Here is a 19,735-nt window from a genome sequence, read left to right on the forward strand (position 1 = left end):
GATGCGCAACGTGTATGAAATTCCCGTCCGAGAGTTACTCCCGTCTTTGTGTTTTTAAGTTTTAGAAACTTGATTAGAAAATTAGTTTTAATTTGAATGGCTACAGGTTAATACAATCATTTGGATTTCAAAACCTTTTTTACACAAATATGAATTGGTTGATCTCTCCATAGTATAAGAAAGCTGCGGCTGGAATATGTACCGCATTGTCTTTTCAGTTAATTGCTGTTCCATCTGTCTGTCTCCGAGCTTTATAAGAACATCAAGATGCTCATTTTATTATTGGTAGATAGTTTTTGAAATTTTGCTCTTATTTTCCTTCACAGAAAGTTTTTTTTTGCTAGATACCTTTGAATCTGTACCCAATAGAACACTTGAACTAATTTTGGAATATTTTAGGGGTATTTTGTGGAATCAATAGTTTTTCGCCAAAATTGAGATTATAAGAACTATATTCAAGATGGCAATTTTCCTGTCAATTTCAATGATAAATTTTGAAGGTGCTGGCTTGAAATTTTCACAGTATTATCTTGATGTACTTTTTCATTGATTTCTAAAATAATTTCACTGAAATATTGTAAAGGCATTCGAGGCACTTTATTAATTTTTGAGTTCTTTCAGCCCAGCCATTTTGTGCTTGTTTAAATTTCTTATTGTTGATCTTTCCTTTACAACAATTTTATAATGCGAGTGTATTATATCAAGGGCATATCATTAATGTCTAAAACGCACTGAGAAGTAAGTATTAACGACAAACCAATAAAGTTTACCATTAAAGGCTGCGTTTAGACCAACTGGCATTTGTAATTTGGCATTTACTCATGAGGGATTCGATTTTGATAGCTTTTCCATTGTATTTTCTGTCATGGCATTTAAGGAATCGTCTTTTTAGATTCGTTACTGAAAAGGTGATTCCCTCAAGTTCAACTTTGACAGATCAAACAATGAAAAGCATGGAATTTCTCAAAAACTGCAGCCATTAAGACTGAAACTTTTTGCCGTAGGGCTAGGCTATGGCAAATCGTGCAAATTTTACAATCTATAGAAAGAACTGAATAAAAAACGTGCAAATACTTTTAAAAATCAAAAATGTCATTTTTTCTCTTTGTTTTGGTTCCTTTGTTTGATTTGAAATGCCAGAAAAGGGGATTCCTTTGCTCAAAATGGCATTTCAAATGCCAACACGCTGGCATCATTAGGCATTTGACAAACCGAACAATTGCGCGGAACAATAGAATTCAAAAGAATACTGCAAGCAATTACAAATGCCAGGCTGGTCTAAACGAAGCCAAAGATGCTACATTAATCATTTCTTGATCAACAAATAGTCATCAAATACGACAGAGATAGTACAACAGAAATTCAGATGTTATCATTCCAGCCGCGGCTTTCTTATACTATGATCTCTCCTTGGAGTTGAAATATTGAAAAGAAAATTAACCTTTATGTTGGAGAATGTTCTTTGCGTTCTTTGGGATAAGGAAAAAGATTATGTCTGTGACAACGGTATGTCATGGCATATGGAATATCACAAGCTCTAGTCAGTATGTTGCTTCCAGGGTGGGGCACTGACCTTGACGGCCGACAGGTACGCCGCTGGAGTTTGAAAAATGGACCTTGTCATGTCAGATATGAATTTTGAGTAAAATTGAAACCCTGTCAGAACGAAAAATCGAATATATAAATAAATTTCCTATTTACACTGAAAGTAGACGAAAAATTTATAATTTCCACCCTGAAAATTGTCCAAATAACCAAAAGTCGACCCTGTCAGATACTGACACATCTTGAAAATTAATAAATTTGGGACCCTGTCAGATATCTTTAAAAAAGGGACCGTGACCAGTGGCATGTCCCCGCACCAAATTTTGCCTATGAGCATGGGTCGGCATGGGTAATCAGGACTGATTGCGCCTCCATGACGGCTTCCCGTTAGACGCAAAAATCTTCCAAATTTTTCAAAACTTTGGACCAATAGTAAATCGCCATTAGGTCCTGATTATCCATCACGCTTTGCGACTGTGAAATGGCCTATACAGTTCGGTAAGTTGCATAGTTCCGCAGTCCTGTAATATCCCATAACGCTGCGGTTTTTATTCGCAACGCTTTCACGGGGGTGCGTTGCTATTCTACGCAACGCTCCCGATTGAATTGAAGCTTGTGATTTGAAATTAAGAGCGCCGAGTAATTTTCTCGAAAACACAAAATTAGTACCGGTGACCAGTCACACCGGAAATCCAATAAGTTTACATCCCAATCTTTTGAGTATAAAAACCTACCATTGAATGACCTCCTGAGAATAATCTTATTATCTTACATCCCAACCATTTAATTTCGGTGATAAAGATTGCTTGAAAATTAGTGGTGTGTGGTTGTGTGTGTCAGGTTTGTGGAAAAAATACTAAGAATATTATCGTTTTTATCTTGTTATCTTTGCCTACTTCTCATCAGGAAGTTGATTATCTAATTACTAATCTATGAATTTTATGGGGAAAATGTTTTTCAGGTGACAAAAAACAGGATTTTCCACGATTTTCCTTTAGAGTTCAACTTTGATATTTTGAAATTTGCCTGGGATTCGATTGAACCCACACACATGAAAAGAACCTTCAGTTCAGAAGCTTCGTACGCTAGCACTAGACCACAAAGCCACAGCACAAATTCAAATTCACAATCTATTTATAGTCTGATAGTGTGTATTCTACAGACTTATGTATATTATTGGCATACCAGGGTTAGCTACAACCCTAGGGATATATCACCATTCCTCACGGACATCTCCATTCCTCACTATTCCTCTTCTATTCCTCACCATTCATCAGCATTCCTCGAACGTTCCTCAGGAATGGATATTTCAAAACTTTGTTTTAGCATTCCTCATCTATTCCTCGAACGTTCCTGAGGAATGGACATTTATGACGTTATTCTTAAGCGTTCCTCACTCGTTCCTCGAACGTTCCTCAGGAATGGAGATATTTCAACTTCATTTCAGCATTCCTCATCTATTCCTCAAACGTTCCTCAGGAATCCAGGAATGGACATTTATGATGTTAATTTTAAGCTTTCCTCACTCATTCCTCGAACGTTCCTCAGAAATGGACATTTCTGACATTATTTTTAAGCGTTCCTCACTCGTTCCTCAAACGTTCCTCAGGAATGGAGATATTTCTTCTTCACTTTATCGTTCCTCATCTATTCCTCGAACGTTCCTGAAGAATGGGCTTTCATGACGTCATTTAAAAGTGTTCCTCGTTTGTTCTTCAGGAAAAGACATTTTCGGAGCTGTTAATACATTTTCTTGGATAAGATGTTCAATATCAAAAACTTTTATGTCACGTTTAAAATTTCAGGATCTGCCTCCAGAGAAAGAGAGAGGGCTAGACAAATACTTTTGTCCTTTAGAACACATTAGTAACGGAAGCTGAATTAACCCATATTCGTGTGTCCGTTTGTTACCAACTTTTCTCAAGATTGGCTCATTCAAAGTTTCTGATTTTGAAAGTTTAGAAACCAAAACTTCATGCTCAAACACAAATACACTGTGCCACAGACCCTCATATCGCATAGGTGCATGACTAACAAACCCTCGAATGTGACAGAGCCCGATTGGATCATGAGTTTTTTCACTTTTTTGCATGATTTAAAGTAGGGTATTATCGTAGGTAAAAGATGGCTGAAGCAGATTTTTGCAAAAAAGATTTTTCAGCTCAAAAACCGCATCTTTATCTATAAGAACCACTATTAATAAGCATACATCAATGTTCTTAGCCAAATTACTCAATTTTTTGATGTTTCACAGCCCGGTGGAACTTTTCCTCAATGGGGATAGGAATTTTGTTGTTCCAAGGTGGAACAAAAATCCAGTGGGGATGGTTTTGGAGTGCAATTCTTAAACATTGAATCTCGAATGGGGATGAAATTTCAGGGTATTTTCCAACCAGGGACCAAATTTTGCAAAATTTTCCAGTGGCGATATGAGGGTCTGTGGCACATGAGTGTATTTGTGTTTGAGCATGAAGTTTTGGTTTCTAAACTCGTTTTTTCGGCTGCAAATACAATGATTTATTTTGACGTTTCAAAAAGTCTTTCCCGTGTCTAATTATAATTATAATTTGAATAATTGCAAAATAATTAACCAAAAAATGTATTGGGCATTAATAAAATATGTAAAAGTGATGAACACTTTACATGAATGTCCATTCCTGAGGAACGTTCGAGGAATAGATGACTCTATGAGGAACAATAAAGTGAAAAAGAAATATCTCCATTCCTGAGGAACGTTCGAGGAACGAGTGATGAACGTTTAAAAATAACGTCATGAATAGTCCATTCCTGAGGAATGTTCGAGGAATGAGTGAGGAACACCTAAAAATTACGTCAGAAATGTCCATTCCTGAGGAACGTTCGAGGAATAGATGAGGAATGCTAAAACAAAGTTTTGAAATATCCATTCCTGAAGAACGTTCGAGGAATGGTGAGGAATAGAAGAGGATTATTGAGGAATGGAGATGTCCGTGAGGAATGGTGATCGGGTTATTAGTGTTACTGGTGGTATCTAGACAAGAATGACCCTGGCATAGCATACCCCTTACTCTGCAATAGGTACCACGTTAGATAGTGTTACATTGAAAATCAATCTCAAATCACACATGGTATATACATCCTTTTTCATTATCCCACTACACCCTAATATTGCATTTTATTAAGCACAGATATGGGTTGTTGTTCTCTTTTTTTGAATAATATTTTGTATAAATTACGTTTAAGAAATAACATGAACTAGTGATAAACAGTTGCAACAAAAGCAAGAATGCTGAAAAGAAATCTTGTTCCTGTTTTCAAAAGACTTTTGATACAGACAAGCCAAAGTGCAAAGAAAAGCACTTTTCCCAGTTATGGTTTGGAGAAGAAATGGGCACATTATAATCAAGCTGCAATTATTGATCAGGCTGGAAAGGTATCTGCTTGCTTTTTTATTTCTATTCTAAAAAATAAATTTGTTTTTTGTAAGCATTAACTGAGAAGCTTTATTATGTCTATATATCTCATTTATAGGATGTAACTAGTATCTGTTAATTTTTTTATGTTTTTAAAGTTTGGAAAGAGGACATACAAGTAAAATATGATAAAACAGAATTAATTTTACTTTTTTGTTTTATTATTGCGCAACTTATATGTTTATCTTGGTTCGTACAGTGTTTAATAATGTCATCTTCTTATTTTATAGCCAGTAAGATTGTTAACTCCAGAAAAGCTGATGTTTGCTGGGAAATCTAAAGATGGAAGGCATCTTATGGTAAAAACATCTGATTCATCATTTTGTAAAAGTTTATAAACCCTGGGTGGGTTAAGTTTTTGGGCAAAATTATTTTAAAGGGAACCAAAAAGTGCATCTGGGAGCTGAAAATTTTTTTTCAGTAAACATTTTAAAATTTATATGTATCATTTCTCATAGTATCTTAAACCCATTTGCAGTTGTTTTAGAGCTACAGCACTTCCGAAACTTGATTTTGCCATTTTTCAGGCTAAAAAGCCTTGAAATTAAAGCTTTTTAGCCTAAAAAACAGCCACAGCCATATCACAAAAAATACAATGAATGCTGCAGTTTTAGTTATTCAAAATCCAACATAGGCCAACAATTGATCAAGAAAACTCATTTACAGCATGTTTGGCCTTCCCTGGATTGAACGGTTGAGGGTTTTATTTTCCAAAAATCTTGGTTACGGAAAAATTAAAAATACTGTAAAGTTTTAAGGAAACATTTTTAGAGTAAAATATTTGGCAAGTTTCTACCTCTTACTGAGTACTTTCAAACCAGGCATAAATTAATTGCCATTGGGGGAAGACTGGTTTTTAATTGAGAAATCATTTTTGGTTACGGAATGACGGAAAATTATCTTACTTTACTGAAATAAAAATTATGAAATTTTCACTTAACCATATCACCTCAAACATTTTTGGACCTACCTCCGGGTGCCCCGGTGGAGGTTCTATAAATTAACCCATGTCCGTTCGTTCGTCCGTTCCTCTGTTACCAGCTTTTCTCAGGATTGGCTCATTAGTTTTTTCTGATTTTTTGCGCAATGATGCAAAATGGCAATGCCCAGAACGTGACGGAGCCCGATTTTTGAGAAAAAATTTATTTGGGCAAATTTGGGCCAAAAACTACCTAAAAATAGGGTTTTTTGGACTTTGTGCAAAATCCTGTCATTACTTTTTTCTGATTTTTTTTTACAAAGATGGAGGGCAAGATTCTCTAAAGAATGGCTGAAGAGGTTTTTCCCGGAAAATTCTTATTAGCCTTAAAAAACGTATTTTAGGGGAAATTCCCTTTAACCAAATAAGAAAATATAGCTTTTCTCAATGTTGACTTATTATTTTTTTCTGATTTTTTGCACAATGATGCAAAATGGCAATGCCTAAAATGTGACGGAGCCCGATTTTCGAAAAAAAAATTTTTTGGGCAAATTTGGGCCAAAAACTGCCTAAAAATAGGGTTATTTGGACTTTGTGTAAAATCCTGTCATTACTTTTTTCTGATTTTTTGTACAAAGATGGAGGGCAAGATTCTCTAAAGAATGGCTGCAGTGGTTTTTCCTGGAAAATTCTTATTCGTCTTAAAAGACGGATTTTCGTATTTTGGGGAAATTCCCTTTAACCAAATAAGAAAATATAGCTTTTCTCAATGTTGACTCATAATTTTTTTCTGATTTTTTGCACAATGATGCAAAATGGCAATGCCCAAAATGTGACGGAGCCAGATTTTTAAGGAAATTTTTTTTGGGCAAATTTGGGCCAAAAACAGCTTAAAAGGTTTTTTGGGCTTGAATAGTTTAAGTGATTTTCGTATTTGGGGAAATTCTTTTTTACCATTTTACATTATTCAACACACAAGCTTTATTTTTCCATTCTGAATTTTTGTACAATTATTGTCACTTTTTTCTTATTTTCATCTGATGTTAATCATTAGGTAGGTCCATTCAGCATGTTGCTTGTTTAAGCTGATACAGTAACTTTGTATCAAAATCTAAGTATTTGATCCATCTTGAAAACCTTTCCATTAACCCTATATAGGGTTCTAAAGTTGAATAAGATTTTTACAGCCGATTCCGTTTCATATCATGTGTACCGCATTCATGATAAATTAAAAAAATTGGTTGAGTGTTACCAAAAATCTTTTTGATTTTCTCAAAGTGTTATCGTTGCTATATGGCAAAAAATCATGACTTTGATAGCATACTCATCAGTCAGTGTCAATTTATTAACCACTTTAACAATGCAAATTTTTGGGTGACACTCTGTTTCATGGAAAAAATCGGCAGTTTTTGAGCTTTAAAATGCCATAACTTTAGTTTCGCTTGTGCTACAGACTTGTATGAGCTCTCATTTTTCAGCATTTTTTATTGTGCATCCTCTGAAATTAAAATCATTCAATGACAAGCTCCACTTTATGCACAATATCCTTTTGAAATCAAGGTGGTCTCTGGTTCCCTTTAAAATAATTTTGCCCTTTTGTTTTTTATCCTTCCAAGCCTACTGATCATAATTTTGATGTTACAAGAAAATGTCTTTCTCACTTTCATTGTTTTTATTTCAAGAGAATTTACTATACTTCAAATTTCAATGAAATAAACAAAAATAAAAATATTAAAAGCAGGGGGGGGTCAACATTTATAATACCAACCCATAGCCCAAAAACCTGACTTTTGACCTTTTGAGCTAAGTTAACACCACCACCCCAAAATTGGTATCGATACCAACTTGAAAATCATAATTTTCAGAAAAAAGGGGGACCCACCCCCTTAATTTGGTATCGATACCAACTTGAAAATCATAATTTTCAGAAAAAAGGGGGACCCACCCCCTTAATTTGGTATCGATACCAACATGACTTTTTGAATTTGACAAAATATCATGGGACCCACCCCCTAATTTAGTACCAATACCAATCTGACAAATTTGAGTTTAAAGCTGTTTTAAAGGGAACCCACCCCCTCCCACACAAACAGGGTACTAAGAGAAACCTCAAAAAAACTCATTTTTAAAATACTCTTTCTTCAACACAACACAAAAAAATGTCATATGCTAAAATAGAAAATGACTGAAAACTGACAATATAATAAAAACAAACCCAATGAAGCTAGCAAAATCAATCTGAATCAATCTTATCTGAATATAATCGATGTGCAAAAACTAGGAGAAGCTATTATTAGTACATAATTTTAGAACAGAATAGATTCACTCATTACTAAATGCTATCACAGAAAAAATGCTTTTGCTTCAGGCTTGATCAAAAATAAAACTTGAAAATATCGAAAAAGTCCAAAATAAACAAACTTCAAAGTCATTTAAACTTATTACTCATTTACAGTCATTATACTCAAAAGCTAAAACAAATCCTATTGAAACCTGTTTAGACTGATATGTACCCCGGGGTATTTTCTAGCTATAAGGGCAAAAATTAGGAAAGTTTTGCTGTCATTTTGATATGGATACCAACTTTCTGAATCATATTATTTAAAAAAACCAGGCAGTGTCAACCGAACCCTATCGAACTGATTTTCGTTATCGAACCATCGAACTTTATCGAACAAAATCGAACGATAGCTGTTCGATTACCGAACCCGATCAAACAGCTAGATCGAACTTTACGAAAATTTCTTGATAAGTTCGATTTAGTTCAATGAGTTTTCTTTGTTCGATGAAGTTCGATTGATGTTCGATGAGTTCGATTTAAGTTCGATAATCGAACAGTTCGATTGACACCGCCTGGAAAAAAGGGGTACCCATCCCCTATTTTGGTATCAATACCAACTGAGGATAACCCTTTTTTCTAAAAAAAGGGGGACCCACCCCCATCAATACCAACTTGACTTTTCAGACTTTTAAAGGAAAAAAAGACACCACCACCCGGCTATGGGTCTGGTATCTGGATGTTGACCCCCCCCTGTTAAAAGCTTTTTTATAATAGAAAAGTGTCCGCTTCCTGCAATCTGAGCTGCCTCGACGTATTGCAAGAAGAGTGATGGACTTTCAGGGTTTACCCTATGTTGTTGCAATCAACCCTAATGTTCAACATGTTGTAAGTAAATTGAAGTTTAAAGCTTTTTAAACAGCCATTCTGAGAAAGTGGGTTGTAGGTGTTATAATGGTGCATGGACCACAGTACTCCAGGTCACTACTGGTGGTCCCCAGTCAAAAAAGAGTGTGATGAAACTTACCCCTTCTCAAATACCTGCCATCATCCCATATTCTCAAATCTAAATGTTTGAAGTTTTAAAGTATTTTCGTTAACCCCATGAAGAAGAAATTATTGACTGTATTCTTTTTTTGATAAGGTTTGGATAGAAAACAGATGGTATAAATCACCAGCATCCCTAGGTCTAAAAAAAATACAGAAAAAGAATATTGTATCATTTAACACCATAGAATAAAAGTAACCAAAATGAAAAAAATTGTTTATATTTCAGTATGAACTGTACCTACGAGCGTTCCACAAGTTGTCCTCTTTCCCTGAGGTATGTATTGCATTCATCTATTTTGTCTCCATGCTTCATCATGTCATTACCTCCATTTTCCTAGTTTACCTTTATATATGATTTAAAAGAAAATCTGAAAATCTATCTGGGGTTTTACATAGTTGCGCATTATTTCACAATAATAGAGTAATTAAAGATCGATGAATCATATTAAACCTTATACAGGGCCCGCGCCACGATTTTGAAAGTGAGGGGGCCAACAAAAATATAGTGACTAAGGAGGCGCAACCATGGTTTATTATTTGGCTAAAACAGCTTCCTTTAAGTTCTGATTTTCCGAAAGATAATACAAACCATGTCCCCTTTTAGAAAGGTTCTAACGTTTTCATTGGCACGCGCACAGAAAAGAAAAAATTAATTAGGTGAAGAGAAATTTTTTTGCCGCCCGGTGGCGCCCTGTTATAGTGTTTTTTTTTCAGGGACATTGTCTTTGTTGACTTAAGGTAGATAGAGTAACACATTTCTTTAGATGAGATATAGGGCTGGCACTAGGTTTGCCAACTGACAGTATGTTCAGTGAAAAAACTGGCTTTAATAAAATCATAAAAATTAAATTAAACTCCTTTTGGGAGCAGAAAAATCCGAATTACAGTGCTCATTTCTTCTCTTATTGAAAAAATAGTTCTTTCATTTTCTCTAGATTAAAACACTAGAAGAGGAAAAAGAGTACAGTGACTTAATACAACGTTTATTGGATGATCACAAAGATGTCATTTCATGTTTAGCTAAAGCTTTCCATGAAGTCAAACATCTCATCTCAGTAAGTCAATACCTGAAATCTGCCAAATTTAGCTCCCGCTAAAATTTGATTAATTCTATGTATTTTCCAAATTTTTGCTATTTGAGAGTTTAAAGCTTTCATAGCTTTTTTTTGCTTAGTTTTGATCAAAAGTATCTTTCAATCACCAAATTCCCGCTAAATTAAATCCCTTCCAAAGAAACTTTTTCAGCTATCCACCAAAACTTCCGCCAAAATGTCCTCGTTAAGTTGTAAAAGATTTTGTATAAATAAACATTTGCATTAATTTATCATGTCATTTTTTATGTCATATTTTTGAGCATTTTTTAGTGTCTAGAATAGAAAAAAATAACAGATTAGTCAAATAAATCAAAAAATCAAAAAAATCAAAAAATGAGAAACTTTTTTTTCAGTACGAAGTATTGGGAGCGTTGACTGAGCGAACGATCAGATCGAGACTTGGAATTCGTCTTCTGGCTGAACATCATGTTGCATTACGTCATCAAAAGGTGAGTTAGATAATTATCAAAATTTAACAATTGACCCTGATGATTCAAGGGGGACTGGGTTTGAATATACCATGAATGAATGACAGTAAAGGGATAATCTATTTTCCAAAGTCGAGATATTCAAGTCAAAAGTTTTTAGACTTTTAGTAAAAAACAAGAGCATTTAAACGTAAAAACCGTGTAAGAGCCCATTTTTTTAATTTCAAATTGTGATAACTTTGGAAAATAGTTTGATAAGAATACTTGAAGGTTTTACTCAGGGCCCTAGAAGATTTCTGCAGGCCAAATATCTCATATATCAAATAATCAAACCATGGCATCTGAGTATCTCTTTAGATATCTGAATCTTTAAATGTGTCAATGCAATGACTTTAGACATTTGACAGCAAACTCAAACTCAAACTCATTACTCTTTCATGAACCTTTTTGCACAAGGGTAGAGGTCTGAGCTATGGATGTTTGAGCTGTAGAGGCTCTACTGTATTAATTTCATTTAGTAATGTTTCTTTTAACCTTAGAATGACTACATAGGCATCATTTGTACCCGTACCTCACCTAAAGCAATCATTGAGAAATGTGTTTACAATAGTCGTCGTATGTGTGAACACGAATTGGGACATTCACCTTCAGTATTTTTGTCTGGTCACACGAAGTCTTGTTTCCCACATTTTCCGTCACCTCTGGAATACATTTTACAAGAATTACTAAAGAATTCAATGAAGTAAGTTGATGTTTTCTTCATTAAAACTATCAAAGGAAAGGTAGGCTTTTTAGCAATTTTCATGAGTTTTGACCTTTTTCAAAAAACTTTGCAATTAAAGTAAATCATTTGATGTATATCCTACAATTTCCTTACACAGCATTTGTAAGCAAAAGAATGAACAAGTTTCTCTCATTTCGGCCCATCGCGAGCAACATTTATAGAAACTCTTTCGTCTTTTCTTTTTTTTGTCAGCATAGTAGAGGCGCGTCTCCTTTCTATGTCTTAAAAGGTTTTGTTTTTAACTAAGAGTGATATCGTTTGCTTATTAATCAATTTTAATTTACAAGCTTTTTCACATTGGATTGACACGGATGCGGAGCAAGACAAGATTAGTCAGAAAGAGAAAGAGAAAAATATTTTCAAATTTTTGATATATTGCTTATATCAGCTTAATATAACAATCGGCAGATGTCCTGATATGAAATATGTATCTAATATGATGAAACGGGAACACTTATGTAAAAACAAAACCTTTAAAGTATAGAATATCTTTAAAATAAAAATATAGTGAGGTCTGTTAGCACAAAAATACTTCAGATGGTGATTAAAGCATGAAATTTGGCACAGATGATCCTTAGAGGGTCAACCTTCGATACCTTTTTATTTTAGCCTCTTGGCTTTGTTACAAATTTTGGAAAAACATGTAGGAACTTTAACCGTGGTATTCTTTTCATAAAGAGAAGCATGTGGCATTTGCAAGATTATTCCATTATTTTCTAGAGCGAATATCCTACAACACAAGAAACTAAACACAGAAAAGCCACTCCCATCTTTAGAAGTCACAATATGTAACAACAGTGATCACTTTATCATTAAGTGAGATATATTCTTATAAATTTGTTTTAAAATTATGTTTAACAATGTTCAAAGTTATTCGGACTAAAACAAATTTCTGTCTGAGTGAAGTATAAAAAGGGGACCTCCGTACATTTAGTACGTCTGTTTTTCGGCAGGAAAGAGAATCATGTTTTGACCCACTGGTTTAACATTTACTTTCAGTCTCAAGTTGACGCTCCCTTATTCTATCTTCAAGGGGAATTGGATTTCCATCGAAAAAAAGAGCCTATCGAATGGTAGAGCGTTTTTCATGGAAGTTTCTTGTTGACAGTGACTTTCAATGTTTTCGAATAATAGAGCGTGTCGAATTAGAGAGTGTTAACTGTATTTGGTTATGTCATAAAGTAAACCTTTTTCTCGCATGCATTGGGTTCTTCCTGAAAATATTCGTACATGGGGGTGGAGGATGTAGTGTCCAGGGGTTGTAAAAAGTCTATAAAATTTGCCTTGTAAACTTGCTATGTCTTGGGGTAATTTTGCTCTTTTTGGGGGTAATTTTGAATGTCCAGGGGGTCAACTGATGCCCTTTTTTTTGGGGGGGGGGTCGAAATTCTCAATGTCCAGGGGTAAATTTCCAAAAAGATATTATATCCTCCACTCCTCTCCCCATATTCACATTTTTTCTGGAAAAGCCCATTTACAAATTCTGTTCTCATCTAGAATTTCTGATCGTGGTGGTGGCATACCTGAGGATCGGATGGAAGAAATTTTTCGTTACTCTGAATCCAGTACACCTGCTGAAGATGAAGAAAGATTTGAACAAGGTGGTATGTTAGATGGGCTCGTCAACGCCGCTAATGTCACAGCTGTTGGGGGCCGCATCTCGGGTCACGGTTTTGGGTTACCCTCGTCACGTGCTTATACGGAGTTTCTTGGAGGTAATCTAACACTAATGCCGATGGTCGGGTTAGGAACAGACGTGTTTTTGAGAATAGCTCATATAACGTCAGATTCCATCAAAATTTAACTCAAGTGTAACGTTCAAGAAAAAAGAGACGGAAATGTACGTTTCAAGGTAGGTGTTTTTAAATTAGTCTATTTTTACAAGGAGATGACGCAATTGATTTTTACGTAGTTTTTTTGTAGTCTATCTTCCAAAGATCTCGAGTTTTTCTGTTTTTGAATTTGGTTCTGAAGATTTAGAATCAAGCAAATTAGAAAAGGTAATCGCCAAATATTGGTATCCAAATCTAGAGAGACAATGTATCATACAATGTTCAGTTTCGAATTAGCAACATTATTTAGCATTATATTATATTTTTAAAGAACACTTTGGTTAAAGGTTAAAGACCAAATTTTTATATATGACAACTAAAGATATTTATCTACATTTTAAATTCATAAGAATTTTAAAATCTATTTCATTTTTGACTCGTGTTAAGTGACTTTTATTTAAAGTTATTTATAGTATTTATAGTTAGCGTAAAATTTGGCATACGTTTGACTAAATAGACTCAGTGTGGGTAATTTCATATTCACCGTACTTCCTTTGAGGAACTTCACTCGGTTGAAAAACGTTTTAGCCACGTATTATTTCATTCGCTTTGCGAGACCAACAAAGAAGAGACTTTCCGAGTTTGATTGACGTGAATATTTTGAATTTGACGACAGCGGTACAGACTAGCAAACTAGTCTTTTAATTAATAATATCAGAGGGCAGGAATAAAAGGGCGGTGGGCATTTGCTTATAAAAAAGGCTGCATAGTTGAGCGAAGAAAAGTTGATGACAGCTTCTCCTGCCGACAGATCTTCTTCGTTAGCTTTTTCTTGCGCGATATCGTTCAGCCCTAGTAGTCTGCTAGCCTAACAACAAAGTTCATCTATCAGCTCGATTCTTACAATAAGTATTTTTAATCGTAATTGAGGATCATTTCCTCGATCAAAACATAGTCCGTATAAAAAACTTATTGTTTTAACTTTTTGTTTCAGTTTTTGATCACGTTACCAAGTACTTCTCTTGGGATTGGTTTAAAATTTAATCACATGATCAAAAAGCGAGCAAAACAAACTATTTTCTCAAACGCAAGTTCAAGTAAGAAACAATGGAAAGAAATAAAAGGCTTCCAGACCGGGTTTTCTTTATTAAAAGGTGTGTATATGAATTAATATCCCGCACTGAGAGTAGAGTAGAGTAAGAATTTTTCATTTTTCGTTTGTGTACTTAGTCCCTTGTAGTTGTATTTACCCTTTTTTATTTATGGTTATTTGTCAAAATTTCAAATACCACAATCAATGAATTACTGCACTGCTCTTGTTATTTCTCCTTTTTAACAAGATTAACCCTTTGACTCCGCACTTGTTTTAAATTTTCATTTTACGCTACGCAGTGGTGAAAATATGACTTTAAAATATTTTTCACTCGACACAGGCACCGAGAGGGTTGCCCTTGGACTCCGCATATGTTCCAAATTTTCATTTTACGCTCTGCAGTGGTTCTTTTTTGAAAATATGACTTTAAAATATCTTTCATTCGACACAGGCACCGATTATAAATTTTAAGTAATTTGAGCCCATCATGGAATAAACTTTTCCATAAATTACGTTACCAACATCACTTGCCCCGTTTTGAAATTATTACCACGGTGATTAACTCCCAACAGAGGCTGCGTTTAGACCAGCCTGGCATTTGTAATTGCTTGCAGTATTCTTTTGAATTCTATTGCTCTGTGCAATTGTTCGGTTTGTCAAATGCCTAATGATGCCAGCGTGTTGGCATTTGAAATGCCATTTTGAGCAAAGGAATCCCCTTTTCTGGCATTTCAAATCAAACGAAGGAACCAAAACAAAGAGAAAAAATGACATTTTTGATTTTTTAAAGTATTTGCACGTTTTTTATTCAGTTCTTTCTATAGATTATGAAATTTGCAAGATTTGTCATAGGCTTCTGCTCATCCTCTAGTGAAAAAAGTATAGGTCTGCGAATCAGACTAGATTTGCCATAGCCTAGCCCTACAGCAATGACTGTAGCCTGGATATCCAGGCTGTAAATTATTTCACAGTCTAGTTTTAGATATTTTATGTTCTGATTTACAGCCTGGTCTCCCTAGAGCGTTTTGCATTCTCATATGAGAATGCAGTCCGCTTGCTTGCGCTCACTTCGCTAAAGCCGTAAGGGCCAATCTACACGGCGCGGAGCAAATCTAAAGCAAAAATAGGATAGTCCGCCAGTTGCTAGTGAAGATAGGACTTTCTGTTACATGAAAACATGAAAAAGAAGAAAACAGGGGCAAGTTCATTTTCCAAGAAAACATGGTTGGTCATGATAATGCATGCAAACTTTTTTATGGACTTTGGTGTAGTCTTTGGATGTTTTAAATAATTGTAGATCTTGTAAGACTGCTTTTTATTAATTTCTGTTTTGCTGCCCTGGGTTGACTAGGAAACATGGGTTTGCACTTTCTTTCTCTAGGGAGACCAAGCTCTATAATTTTAGAACTTTGTATGTTGAGGTAAATTTTGTTTTTTCTAAAATTTTGAGCTTGGATATCCAGGCTACAATAACCTGAGATCAGATTGTGAATGTTTTCTGCACACCACGCTGAAGCTCTAAAGGGATGGGTGAAAACAAACAATCTGACGAATATGCAATCTCGAAATCGTAAGGACTGCGTTCGTCTAAAAGGACTGGAAATGACAACAAAGTTGCGCGATCGTGTTTATGAATAGGGCGCCGTATCAGTTTTTATTTTTCCGGCGCACAACAAGATTCTTGTTGTAGAATTTTCCGCGGGAGGACTATTTTCCTCAGATGTATAATTTTCAAGCGCCTTTAGAGGTTTACCGTGCGCGTAAGAAAATTTCTGTTATCAGGTTAGGCTACAATGACTGCAGTTTTTGAGAAATTCCATGCTTTTCATTGTTTGATCTGTCAAAGTTGAACTTGAGGGAATCACCTTTTCAGTAATGACTCTAGAAAGACGATTCCTTAAATGCCATGACAGAAAATACAATGGAAAAGCTATTAAAGTCGAATCCCTCATGATCAAATGCCAAATTACAAATGCCAGTTGGTCTAAACGCAGCCAGATTTTAAAACTTTTCATAAAAAATTATTTAATGTGTCAAGAGACATAATCACAATGGTAATCGTTTGAATACAAGACAAGTGATGTTCGTGTGACGTAATTTATGGTTCTAATGAACATTTTCTGTGACAAGATTCCTCGTCTTTTGTATCGAATCAATACAGATGAAAGTTTGCTCTTCAACTCTATCGGGAAAGAAAACACTTTTCCCATATGACCAATTTTTTACAAAGAATCCCACTGCACATTCTGCTACTTTTATGGCAACCAATTTATTTATGCTGCCTTTTTCGCTTAATTGGTCATTAAGCCAAGAGAGGTCTAGCCCTCTCTTGGAGAAGAAAAGGTTTAATGACCAATTTTCGACGTTAAATCTGGAATGCTGATATGAAGCGATCAAAATCTGATGTTAAGCACGAATCTTCATTGTATATTTTTTACAACCCTTAGAAATTTATGAAAAGGACCGTTATGAGAACCACTTATCTATCTAGCGTAGTAAAAAAGCACCCTATGAAAAGGTCTATTATTATATAGACACTGGAATAACATTGAATGAATAAACGGTGGAGAGCGAAGTATTGCCTATCCATTGTTTCCGAAAATAATCGATATACAGGCTTTGTCCGCAAAGGACAACTGTCATGGCGGCTCGAAAGGAAAATGATTAATTTCATTTCTAAAAAAGTTCTCTGTCATTTTCTATTCGTACTTTTGTTGACCAAAAGTTGGAAAATAAGGCTAGAACACCAAGCGGATACATTTATGACATTTATGAAATCTAGTGTGAAGAAAATAATATCAGAGAAGTAAAATCAAACAAAATGCTTATAACGACACGACATTTTCAGTTGAGGATATCTTCCCATATTTCTCCGAGAAGAGCTGAGATTGAAGTATACAGGGATATGTTATAGCGGAGCTGGATAACGCACATTTAAAAAAGATTTGTTCTATCTCTGTCCCTGACATTAAAATTTGATATGAAATTTAACTTTTTTAATTACAAACTCGTTAAATTTGGATTTCCTCTTAGCCAATGATTCTGTTGCTGCATTTATCGTTCACGATTAAAAACTTTTAATTATCAAGAGGGTCTGTAAAACATTGGTGAATGACAATTCAAAAATATGAAAAACATTGTTTTCATTAGTAAAGTTATAAGAACTTTCTTCTCTAAGATTATAAATAGTACTTTTTCTCGAAATACCGCGCTACACCGCGGGGTGCCTCACTTTCTAACTGATATTTTCAGATAGCAAGTCGGTATGTCTGATTATGGAAAAAATTTCAAGTCAATTGAAACAATATTTGTCAAAATATTTACATCCGAAATTTTTAAAGAGAAATCATGAAAGCTTCTCAAATTCATAACACACGCTGATAAAAATAGATTTCATTTACAAGGAAGCTTTTGGGGTATCTTCTACAAATATTATTTTGATGAAAAGCGGGAACATCATAGCAAAATATGTGCAAACGTACTGCATGAATACTTTGTCTGCTTCATTTTTCTTATAAAAACAGAACACTCAAGGGTCCTCAAGGGGACAGAGATGGATTTCTATTATCAACAGTTTACAATAGAAAAGACAAAGAAGCAATCCGCTAAGGAATTCTCGTCCTTATGTTCATGCTATAACATATCCCTGAAGTATATTAGACGTGAGTCTTCTAGCTCAACTGTGATTTGGAATGTGATTTGGCACGGTGGTTTTTTTGAGCTTGAAGTTTGTCAATGTTCAATTTCTAATACATAGAATATTTTTGCACCTTTCTCACAACTTAAAACGTCATAACAACATATCATTAGCAATTAAATAGAGGAGTTTGACACTCGGAGGAATACTTAAAGTCTCATTTGGGAATTGCATAAGTGTATTTGATGAGAAATGCAATTAAATGCTGTGAAGAATAATTTTAATGAAGGAAGGAGGGTGAACAATAATGTCATTACTGCGGACAAGACTTGAACATGAGAGATCGATAAAAATCAGTCAGTTGTTAATCCTAGACACTGGATTAAAAACTGACTGATAATTCCATGAGAAAGGAGTAATAAAATCTGATTAAAAGTTTTGAATTGAAAAATCGTGACCCATAGCAATCTTATGTTATACTTTAAAACAAGTTGCATATACAAACTCTTTTGAACACGTAAAAATTTCTTGTAATTTGATAAAAGATAGTTTAATGTAAAGTTCTGGGCTAAAATAGCCGGTGGCTGCTCTTGTAAAATCAGTCTTTTTTTGAAATTCAGGGTTTTGTGTATAATTTAAGTCATTTCAGAAGAGGTTTTAGCTAAAGTTGACAAATTTGGAATTTTTCTTGAGGACTAATTTAGTACAGTTTTCTATATTGGATTTTCTAGGTTGGTTTTTCTATGAAACTGTGAAAACAGCATGATCGATCAATCACTCATTTCCTTGATATTTTTCATCCAAATCCTAAGCCCGAATTTTTACAAACAACTGTTGTGTATTTCCGATGATAGAGAGCTGGCAAGTAAACATAAGATCTCTTTTCTACGTTAATGATCCCTTCTCAGAGTTTCGGTGAAATTGTTTCATCCAATGGATGTAAACTCGATGGATATTGATATTCCCATGTTTTTATGGCTGGTGATTTGAATTCTTGTTAGTCAGAAAATTCTCTTTCTGTAAGTGGGGATGGTAAAATAGTACGATATTTCTAGTGAGGATTTCTTTATTCGATTATTTTCAGCGGGACAAAAATTGGAGTGTATTCTTCTACTGGCTTTCCAGTCTAGGTCTGTGAGAAGGGTGTGTCATGGAAGGAAGTTATTGAAGGATATGCACTGACCTTTACTTTAAGGGCAGAAACTTTCGCGGGCAGAAACTTTCGCGTTTTTCGCGTTTTTAGCATTTTCGCAAAAGTTTCTGCCAGGTAAGAAATTAAACAAGAAATTCGCAAAAGATAATTTCGCGAAAAATGAACTTTTCCTAACAATCGCGAAAGTTTTTTCCAAGTTTAAATAGCCTAGGAGAGTCGATATTATCGATATTATCGCAGTGACTAAGATTCGGAATGGGAGGAAGATGTGCAAATAGTTTAATTTTCATTTATTAGCATGCCACTCTTTCGATTGAAGAAAAAAATGAGATTTGAAATATTTTTTTCACTTTCCCTAGCCACTCGCGAAAGTTATTGCTACTAAAATTGAACATTCACAAAAAACCGCGAAAGTTTCTTCCGTAAATTTTCTTCAAAAAGTAAAAATCGCAAAACTTAAATCCGCGAAATTTCGCGACTTTTTGGTCTCGCGAAACTTTCTGCCCGCGAAAGTTTGTGCCCTTAAAGTA

The 19,735-nt window shown here is 34.7% G+C and overlaps 1 protein-coding gene across 1 annotated transcript; it reads left to right on the forward strand.

Moving 5' to 3' along the window:
* The first annotated feature begins 4,766 nt into the window (after positions 1-4,766).
* Positions 4,767-14,624, forward strand: LOC136806127 (branched-chain alpha-ketoacid dehydrogenase kinase-like). Its single transcript, XM_067062694.1, has 9 exons — positions 4,767-4,957; positions 5,228-5,296; positions 8,972-9,082; positions 9,471-9,518; positions 10,180-10,299; positions 10,692-10,787; positions 11,306-11,508; positions 12,271-12,366; positions 13,048-14,624. The coding sequence occupies exons 1-9, from the start codon at positions 4,811-4,813 to the stop codon at positions 13,352-13,354; spliced, it is 1,197 nt and encodes a 398-aa protein (XP_066918795.1). The 5' UTR covers positions 4,767-4,810; the 3' UTR covers positions 13,355-14,624.
* Positions 14,625-19,735: the final 5,111 nt, after the last annotated feature.

This window comes from Clytia hemisphaerica, unplaced genomic scaffold (genome assembly GCF_902728285.1).
Source record: "Clytia hemisphaerica strain Z4C2 unplaced genomic scaffold, Clytia hemisphaerica genome assembly, whole genome shotgun sequence".
NCBI classification, from domain to species: Eukaryota; Metazoa; Cnidaria; class Hydrozoa; order Leptothecata; family Clytiidae; genus Clytia; species Clytia hemisphaerica.

Bases quoted from the DNA above. Each gene is read 5' to 3' on its own strand.
- LOC136806127 (XM_067062694.1), top strand. From the start codon at position 4,811: ATGCTGAAAAGAAATCTTGTTCCTGTTTTCAAAAGACTTTTGATACAG. The intron at 10,788-11,305 runs GTGAGTTAGATA...TTTTAACCTTAG, and splicing joins TTGCATTACGTCATCAAAAG to AATGACTACATAGGCATCAT. The intron at 11,509-12,270 runs GTAAGTTGATGT...ATTATTTTCTAG, and splicing joins TTACTAAAGAATTCAATGAA to AGCGAATATCCTACAACACA.